The 9,893-nt window shown below is 38.9% G+C and overlaps 3 protein-coding genes across 3 annotated transcripts in view; 1 reads left to right on the forward strand and 2 right to left on the reverse strand.

Moving 5' to 3' along the window:
* Positions 1–1,920, reverse strand: part of LOC107715349 (claudin-3-like) — a 14,083-nt gene extending 12,163 nt beyond the window's left edge. The window contains exons 1-3 of the mRNA XM_016521455.1: positions 1,880–1,920; positions 570–859; positions 29–473 (exon numbers count right to left, since the gene is read on the reverse strand). Of these exons, the coding sequence (XP_016376941.1) occupies positions 29–446 (418 nt within the window). The 5' untranslated portion in view covers positions 447–473; positions 570–859; positions 1,880–1,920. The remainder of the gene's footprint in view (positions 1–28; positions 474–569; positions 860–1,879) is intronic.
* A 1,012-nt stretch (positions 1,921–2,932) lies between these two features.
* LOC107715346 (claudin-4-like) lies at positions 2,933–3,958 on the reverse strand. The gene has a single exon (XM_016521450.1). It carries the CDS (start codon positions 3,738–3,740, stop codon positions 3,084–3,086), a length of 657 nt encoding a protein of 218 aa, XP_016376936.1. The 5' UTR covers positions 3,741–3,958; the 3' UTR covers positions 2,933–3,083.
* A 4,420-nt stretch (positions 3,959–8,378) lies between these two features.
* On the forward strand, positions 8,379–9,333 carry LOC107715348 (claudin-4-like). The gene has a single exon (XM_016521452.1). It carries the CDS (start codon positions 8,455–8,457, stop codon positions 9,100–9,102), a length of 648 nt encoding a protein of 215 aa, XP_016376938.1. The 5' UTR covers positions 8,379–8,454; the 3' UTR covers positions 9,103–9,333.
* The last annotated feature ends 560 nt before the right edge of the window (positions 9,334–9,893 follow it).

The raw sequence follows: 9,893 nt of genomic DNA on the forward strand, positions 1-9,893 counted from the left end.
GGGTTGTAGAAGTCCCGAATGGTTTGGGGTGCCACCCAGGCTGCCGGAATGAGCTCCAGGATGCCGGCAATAATGAACATCACACCAGAGACGATCATCACTTTAGCCTTGGATGCTTCATCCTCGATACAGTTGGTGCATTTGGCTCCCATGATGGAGATCAACACGCCCAGGATGGCCAAGATGATGGCAATGACCGACATGGCTCTGGAAGCCTGAAGGTCCTGCGATAGAGCCAGCATGGAGTCATAGACCTTGCACTGCATCTGTCCGGTGCTCTGTACGACACAATTCATCCATAAACCCTCCCAGATGACTTGTGCCGTGACGATGTTTGCGCCAACAAAGGCTGAGACACGCCACATTGGAAGAGCGCAAGTGACAATACTAATGATCCAACCGATAATGCCCAGGGCAATGCCCCCGATCTCCATTCCCATCGACATGGTGCCTTTTAGGGGTACTTTTTTAACCTAGAAAAGGGAGATATAGCTTAGTCGTGAATATCATACACAAATAAAAGCTGTACTACCAGAAGATTAAAAAATGGAGGGAGGAATGTAATTTACCTAGTGCTGAGATGTCAATACAGATGTATGCGTCCCAGTTCTTTCTTTCTTTGTGTAGCCTGTGAAAGTGCTGTGAAGCCAAACAGCCTTTATATTCCCAAAGAGACAGGTGCGAGTGGAGGAGGACCTTAACGTGATGACGGGGATGTGATACAGGTTTGTGCAAGTCACCTGCCTGCTATGGCTACTGCGGGGAGAAGAACAATATGTTGGTATTCGCTTTCCCTTGAAATCTAATTCCTACTAACATTGTGTGGTGTAGAGAAACAGGCTCAACCAGGAAAAAGCACCTGCAAGCACAAATCAATAATCAAGGGGGTGGAGAAGAGGGCTAATATTTCGCCTGAATCACAGTTAATATTTCACACTGGAGACATTAGTATATATATAGTGTTGTATATGAACTTTCTTAAGATTCAAGACAGCATTGACGAATTGATTTTATTTTATTTTCAAAAGTGTTTTTTTTTTGTATGAGTATTGGTTTTAACAGATGTACAGAAAAATCGTTATTGTTGAATCCGTTTCCTCTTAGTCTACAGCATCATAAATCAAGAGCAACAGGCTTTAGTGACGTAACTAATCAGGATATGCTATTTCATAGAAGAGTCCTATAATGTGAGGAAACTGCATTATTGGCTTGTACTACTGTCACAAACATTGAAAATATGTCTTCCCAAAACATAATTCTAGAGAACATAAAACTTCAGAAAACAAAGGATGTGGAAAAACGGACGTGAAGTCAGACAGTACAACAAGCACCTCCGTCCCCCACAGCCTCTTTTTTTTGCATCAAATATGGCGTCTATACCTTGATTAAACTTAGTTGTAAAATTACAAAATGAACAAATTACCAAATGAACTGGTGAAATGCATATTAAGAAGCATGAACTTTTACCGGTCCAAGTGTCAACTAAAGCAATAACACTGCTAAGTTTTTATTCACTCATGCCTACGTGAATCTGTTGAGTTGGATTTCTCTGATTATTGAAGATTTGTATTATAATATTTTTGCTAACATTTTCGTTATAACGTTACCTCATTCAAATGATAGCCTTTATTAATCTGTTTATTATACCCTTTATTCATACGATTTAGGTGTGCAGTAGCCCAGTGTATTAGAGTTTGCACATATGAGGTCGATAATAGGCGAATATTGGTCTAATAGGCCTATAGCTCGTGACAGGGGCGCGACCTGTTTTAAAATCTGCATATATATCGATTAAAATATCGCCAGATTTGCCGCTAGCTGCTTTAAATCGCGTAAAACCTACAAAGGTTAACAAATGTAGTCTTTTCTCCATAGTTACCGTATTCGCCGTCGCTGTACGCATGCAGGTTTCTGCGACGTACAAAGCTCATGAATATGTAATGAGGTAAGTGCGCTTTGTTTTATAAGTAGTTGCTAAAACATTATAGCACCCCACTGTTTTACACTGTCACCATGATAACCATCTTGCAACATGTGAAACGTTGCTGAACCCAGGGGTAAAAGTGGCCTTTACCCAATGTTTAAAAAGATAACTCTTGGTTAAACGCAGTGTGGAAAGCCCTCAAACTCAACAAATTATCAAAGAGCTGAAATAAACACATTGGAGATTCTTTAATTTATTGGTGTTAATTGTTTTTGATAATCAAGAATTAAATTATAAATCAATTATACTTATTCAAATACATGTTCGAATTATTTAGTGATAAACAACAAACACACAAACATGAACATGATCAATAAACTAACGAAACTTTGGGAGGTGCCTGCACACAGTCTCATAGTTTCTCTGTTGTGTTGTCCAGTGGAACTTGAATTTAGAGGCTAAATCCAGTCTGGTGTTTGTGTCTCTCAGATGAGAGAAACAAAACATGTTTTCCCTTTTATCAGTTTTGCATACATCCACTTGTATTTTATTTTGTAACACGCACAGAACGGCTGTAGAAAAAAAGATCTGGCTGTTGATCATTGCTAAAGGCCAAAGCTGCTGTGTAGATATTTTCCATATCAGACAGTTGCCCGTCCGATTTTTAACAGGGTTTCAGAGAATGAGAATGCCACTGAAATAAACCATAAACACAACTAAACATTAACAGAGTTGATTGCAGTTCAAGCTAAGTATAAACATATTAGTACAAGATTTTCCATTTTGTTTTAAGTTGTTATTACTCTTTTAGGCTAAATGAAAGTATAAAAAAATATTCATTCTCAAACAGCTAAAGCTCAAACTGCAAATGAAAGCACAAAAGCCACGGACATTTTCCCATTATAAATCAATTTACAAATTTGATTTAAAACATACAGTCCAAACAATGTACCACACAAGATAATTTATGCAAGTGGTGCTAAAATATATCTAAAAAAAAAAGTGTGGAGTGACAATGGACACTGATTGGACAAAACAACAGCATGTAGAAATATTCACATGGAGAAAAAGTAAACAAAATTTTGAGTTACCTCCAACTCAACTTACAATTATCTTTCAATGAAAGACAGACAGTAAAAATCAAAGTCTTCTGAGGTCCTCAGACATAGTCTCTCTTGTTGTAGGTACTTGGAGCCATTGAGTGGTGGGCTGAGTAGGCAATACGACTTTGCGGCGGGTACCTCGTCTCATCCTTAGGTGGGCAACTGCAGCACAGGATGGAGCCTCCGACCAGCAACAGCGCCGCGGCGGCCCAGCCGAGGTACAGAGATGCCCCTATTTCCATCTTCTGAGCTTCTGGAATAAGTGGACTGTAGAACTCCAAAATAACGGTGTGTGCCGACCAGGACACGGGAATAAGCTGCATGACCGCGGCCGTTATGAAAGCGGCACCAGAGCTGATCATCACACGGGCTTTGGCTCCTTCATCCTCAATGCAGTTGGTGCACTTGGCCCCCACTATAGAGACAAAGAGCGCAAGGACACCCACGATGATGGACACCACCACCAGAGCACGGGCCGCCTGTAGGTCTGCGGGAAGAGCCAACATGGAGTCGTAGACTTTACACTGCATCTGTCCAGTACTCTGAACCACACAGCTCATCCAGATTCCCTCCCAGTAGACCTGCGCCGTGACAATGTTGGTGCCGATGAACGCGGTGACCCTCCACATGGGCAAAGCACAGCACACAATGCTGAGGAGCCAGCCAAGAACCGAGAGCATGACTCCCACTAACTCCAGACCGAAAGCCGCCATGTCTCCACACTTTCTCCTTTCAAACTCCCTCAAAATCTCTCTTGCGTTCACTGAGGCTCACTGTTTGTCTCTACAAGTCCTTCAGACAATTACATCAGGAATCTCCAAAATCTGCAAAGGACCACTGAAGCATGGAGGTGGGTGTTGTTGACACACTGAATCTCCTCTTCAAGGACGGCTGGAATGTTCTGTCCTGGTTGAAACTTCCCCTGTTCTGAGAAAAGGGCTGACTTACCTGGGTTCTGACATCAGATGATAAGACGCAATCTTGGTATTGGTTAGCGTCCTCATAAAAAATGGGAGCTGCTTTCTGTGTAGCACTTAAGACAATGTAGCTTCCGGTAAAAGTTTGCTTAAACCAAAGGTTGGGACTATTTGTCGATGTTAATAGATAACCCAAGGTAGACCTGTAAAAAAATGCTCTTTAATGGACAATCATTAACAACGTAATGTAAAAATCTAGTGTAGGCCATAATGCATGCATACTGAAGTCTTAAAGAATAGTTCACCTAAAAAAACTGCTCACATCTACTGATTAAAAATTATCAAATTATACGACTTGGTAAACTGCTAGTTTTTTTTTTAAAGCCATACAGTAAATCCAAGTGAGGAAAATTATGATTTTTTTTTTTACATTTTAAAAATGCACAAAAAAATTAAATATATACATATGTATATTATTGAAGAAATAATATATATTTTTAATAAACAAAAACAAATGTATCACAGTTTCCATGTCTCACAGTTCATAACATTTTATGTTTCTTAATATTTAAAACATACAAGGGATGTGGAACTAATCTGGAAAAACATTGCTGTTGTTGTTTATAAACTTCCTCAGTGAAATACAGTAGCGATTTACTGTCTCACAAAGTCTTCCTTCTTCAATAGTAAGCAGTAGGCCTATACGTAAACACAAACTACTGAATTCAAAGTCCTGGTAGCAATCTAGGCCAACTATGATTGCAGGCCATAAAATCCAGCCATATTTAGAATATTTCAGATGCCCATGTCCTGGTTGTATAAGGATTAAATTTAGTGATGCAACCCAAAAACAAGTGTACACGGGAAGTGAAACTATGAACTGATAGGCTATGTCCATATGTGCGTAAATGAGGAGGTTAGACAGTTTTAGTTTAAAAATGCAAAACATGCTGAGAGAGAGCAGATAAAGTGAAACTGTGGTGACCTATCATATTATGTCAATGTGTATTACACATTGTTCAAGCTCAGTTCAAGCTTTGTTCACTTTGGAGAAAAAGACACGATTCTTCAGATGTCTACACACTTATGAAAGCAGGAATGTGTGGCAATGCTGAAAATGAGTGTTACTGCTTACAAAAGTATAACGAAGTTGTTAAACCAAAAGGCCAAAACTTTACTCATGCTTTTATCATGACATTGATATTAAATACTTATCAATACCAAAACCACACAAATGTTAAAGCTCTTAATGTGTGGCTTTCACAGAATTATCATGGGGGTGAAGATGAATTAAGTTACATTTTGTCCAAAGCATCATTATATTAATACCATAAAGTGCTATTTGTCCCCTTCAAAATTATAAACATTTTTTTTTTCAATTGACATTTTATATATTAATCTGCTTCCTCTAATGGCTCATTTATTTTACGGTATTTAGTCGTTTGATCTTGTTTTGTTTATAGGCTACTTGATATCTTTTGGTCTGTAGAATGTAGGATTTGTGTATTTGCTAAACAGCATTGACTAATTAATGCTTTCCTGATAAGGCAACTTCAGAGACAACAGAGAGCTTCATCTGTTTAATGATATCTGACACATGTAAAGACTTACAGTGCAATGAATGCACATGGGAAATTTCATGTAAATACATACAGTGATGTGTTTAAACCAGACTCTGAATTAGTAAACATTTGATTAATCCACCAAGTTCATAAACAACCTATTTGATATGAGGAAATTGATAAACATTTTACTGGACATTCAATAAGAACTGTGGTTCTCAACACGGACACACCCAGAGAGCTTTTTAGTACAAATGCTAAAACCCATATAACCTTTTATGTGAAGTAAAAAATAAAAGAGAAGAAATAGTTATTGCCATGTTTTCACAAGACTGCCTGAAACTGGTCTGTGTTTGATAGGTGACCATGACATCATTTGCAGTGTGTTGGCCTACTTCCTTCTCAGAGAACACTGATAATATTGAAATGAGTTTCTGTGAGGCACCATGATGTTGATGACTAATGAGTTTCAGTGGGAAGATATTGTTCTTTTAAAGAGAACAGAACAATGTTTTAGTCTTTTAAAGAGAACAGTGATTCCTGTGGCACTCCATTGGCCACTTTACTTGCAGTATTTGTAATTATTTCTTGAGTAGAATTAATGTTTTTATTATTAGTATTATTTTTTTAATTGTTTATTTTATTTATTTTCTTTTTAAACAGCTGGAATCACCTTTCTACTTCCATGACCCAGCAAGCACAATACGTTTTAACAACATTTTACTAGCTTTTGGTTGCAGTACTAATCTATCTATCTATCCATCTAATTACATCATTTAAACTGTGAACATAAAGAGACAACTGCCACAGGAGGCATACATTTCTCTCTTCGCCAAAAAACAAAACAAAACAACAACAAAAAACGGACTAAACTCCGCGCGTACAGGGGGTCTGAAAGACACTTTCACCTCACGACAAATGATATCAATAACTTATCAAAAGTTTGAAGATAGTGGTTTGTTTTCCCGTTTCTCCTCCTTGTTTTCGGTTTCGGAGCTGGTTGTTACACAAGAAGGAACAGAACCGACCCTCATTGCGAGTTTTGAGGTGACGTATGTGATAGAACTTGAATAAATAAAGCAATAATAAAACAATAAAACGACGAAACACGTGTGCGTTGGACAAGCTGCATCACTGATCTCGGTCTTCAGTCTTCAATGCAATTACATATGTAGCCACTAGTGGGCATACATTTACAATTTATGATTTTTTTTTTAACTTAAGTATTATGTCATACTATTAAGCTGTATTAAGTAATAATGTTTGTATTTGTATATGTAAAAATGTAGGTTAACTTTCTGAATTGCATTCTGTGCTTGATCTCAGCAGTATCACAAGTGACATTAAAGCATTTTTTTTGTAAATGCAGCATCCACTAAATTCCTTAAATGTTGATTCTGTGTTGCTTATATATATGCCATATTCATATTGCTCATACGATTAACACCCATCAGTAAGTTGGAAAGTTGAAATGGTTCAACATTCCATGATTTGTCTCAAAAAGGTTATGTTTATCTATTGAGTTCAAGGCTTACAGCTTTCTCAGAACCAATCCCATGTGAAACAGCCCCTTATCAATGAGCAAGTGTGTCTCTGTTGACTCATATATCTTGTTAATTTTTCTGAATGTGATGGTGAAGATTTAAAAACACAAGGAAAACACAAACACCCTTTGCCAAGTCGGTACATCATACTGGCCTTAATATTATTCTTCAGTTAAGATAATTATAAGACTGCATTACACCTTCTAAAGTGAATGAATACATTATTTAGTATTACACCTTTATTTATTTATTTTTGCTATTTATGCCACAACATATAACTATGCTAGAAATATTTAAACTGCATGTATAATGTAATATATTTTTGTTCCTCCCATTCAGATCTTTTATATTTGTTGTTCATAGCGTAATCATGTGTTCTCACTTAGGAACAATTTAAACTCATTCACTTCTCTTTGTAAATGAGGCTTCATGTTGTGGATAAGAATGAAATTGTTTCTCATTTTTTCTCCTTGCTTTATTAGAGCAGCGTGTAGCTTATATACACACACACAAACACAAACTGTGTTGTCTACAAAATTTGATTATTCTCTGTTATTGTCAGTTAAACAGGCTTGTTGATGTGACGATCTGTGATGAGCTGTTCAGTCTTGCCCAGACAAAGTGTCAACATTTCACGTGTGCTCCAGCAGAAACCGCTTTGACCTGCTCAGGTGGGTACAGGTGCATTTGGGCTGCTCCTCCCCCTCACTGAGGCACAATGTCAGGGAACTCTTGAGAAATAGTTGCCATGGGTGGGAATTGCGTGCTGAGTAAGACACTAAGTCAATATAGCATTTGTTACATATGTGTCATATCCAGAAGTAACAAAGTTTTACTTGAGATATCTTTGACCTGAATTGAGTGTGATGAGATAATGGTCAGTGATCTACAACCTAGGGAAAACATCTCCATGTCTCTTGTGTCATATGAAACCAGTTGCCACTTTCTTAATACTTTGTAGACCATGAGGGAGCACAAAGCACAAACCTAAAGAGAGAAATATGATAATGGTCCTTGCTGTGGACACAATTCCCTATACACTCTAAAAAAAAAATTTTTTTTTCTTAGTAGTGCAATGCACATGTTCTTGATATATTTTACTGATCCCTCCATAGATTTTTACATAGATATTTACATTTTTAAGGGTTAATAATATTTTGAGAAAGCCATATAAGGTACTGCGTCCGCAACAAAAAATGTCATGGCAGTGACTCATTCAAGCCTTGGCTTAGTCGCACCCCATGAAGTAACTACAAAACCAGCAGAGCAAGTCAATCTACAGAAGTCCCTCCCCCAAAGCTTCACAGGCTCCTTTAAAGCATCAGCACGCAGCCTTTCTGAGACATACACCTGTAAGCAGTGCAAAGAGAGCCACCTCAAGAGAACTAACAAGAGACAAAAATCATGGTGTCTGCTGGGCTTCAGTTACTGGGCACCGCCCTGGCCATCATAGGATGGATCGGTGTCATTGTGGTCTGTGCTATTCCCATGTGGAAAGTCACAGCTTTCATTGGTAGTAACATCATCACGGCACAGACTTCATGGGAGGGAATCTGGATGAACTGCGTTGTGCAGAGCACCGGACAGATGCAGTGTAAAGTCTACGACTCCATGCTGGCCCTCTCCTCAGATCTTCAGGCCGCCCGTGCCCTCACCATCATTTCCATCGTGATTGGGATCCTGGGCATCATGCTGGCCATGGCTGGAGGCAAATGCACCAACTGCGTTGAAGACGAGAGTGCCAAATCTAAGGTCGGTATCACTGCTGGTGTGATTTTCATCATTGCTGGAGTGCTGTGTCTGATCCCAGTGTGCTGGACGGCACACGTCATCATCCAGGAATTCTACAACCCCTTGGTCCACCAAGCACAGAAGAGAGAGCTGGGAGCAGCTCTATACATGGGCTGGGGAGCCGCTGCTCTGTTGATCATCGGGGGAGGTTTGCTCTGCTGCAACTGCCCACCAAAGGAGGAAACGGGAAAATACACAGCCAAATATAATGCTCCACCTCGGTCTGCAGTTTCTGCACCATCCGGCAAGAACTTTGTGTAAATGATGAACTCTGAAATGAACTCTATAGTGCCTATAATGTTTACAGTCTTGGTTTGACCAGGATGTAGCGGCTCAAAAAGAGTTTGCAGCAGGTATCACAAGGACTTGAAAAGCAGTCAAGTAAACACTGATGCTACAAGTTTTCTAAATATTTTCTACATATAAGAAAATGAGGAAAATGGGGAACCACATTAAAAAAAACCTCTGCAGTTAAAGGAGGCTAATCTGAAATCTGTCTTATGATCAATTTTTCGTCTCAAACCATTTGTCATGTTTGATGTGTTCCCCCCCTGTTTTGTACATCATTTTTTTATCTGATATAACTTATGTCCAAAGGGGAAAATATATATATATATATTTGTATCACAACTGTCTATTAACTGTATAAAATGCTTTTGCATGGGCGTTAACAGGGTGTCATATTGCAGCCCTCCATTATGTGTCACCGACCCTGTGGCAATTAAAAGATTTCAACAGAGTCCCCGTTTACAAAACATTCTTCGAGGGAGTTGTCAAACGACAAATCCAGAACAGGTGTGGTTTTTCAGGTTCTTTTTCAGAGCCAATGCGAATAATAAGCCAAGGCTAAACATGGGCAAGTTCAAGCTCAAACCGGTGCGCAACGTTTTGCTACAGTTTCCGGGTTGAACGACATGTTTCCTGGAAACGGTGTGCAACGGTGCGCAACGGGGTTTGAAATACGTTTTCTCTTGTTTGGTGGGTGTGTCAAAAATGTCAGCCCAATCAGCAGCAACATGTATGTAAACCACGCGGTATTAAAGAGACAGCTG

This window comes from Sinocyclocheilus rhinocerous, unplaced genomic scaffold (assembly GCF_001515625.1).
Source record: "Sinocyclocheilus rhinocerous isolate Xijiao unplaced genomic scaffold, SAMN03320098_v1.1 scaffold299, whole genome shotgun sequence".
Taxonomy (NCBI): domain Eukaryota; kingdom Metazoa; phylum Chordata; class Actinopteri; order Cypriniformes; family Cyprinidae; genus Sinocyclocheilus; species Sinocyclocheilus rhinocerous.

What these genes read in the sequence shown, in the direction of transcription:
- LOC107715346 (XM_016521450.1), bottom strand. Translation starts at nt 3,740, where the DNA reads ATGGCGGCTTTCGGTCTGGAGTTAGTGGGAGTCATGCTCTCGGTTCTT.
- LOC107715348 (XM_016521452.1), top strand. Translation starts at nt 8,455, where the DNA reads ATGGTGTCTGCTGGGCTTCAGTTACTGGGCACCGCCCTGGCCATCATA.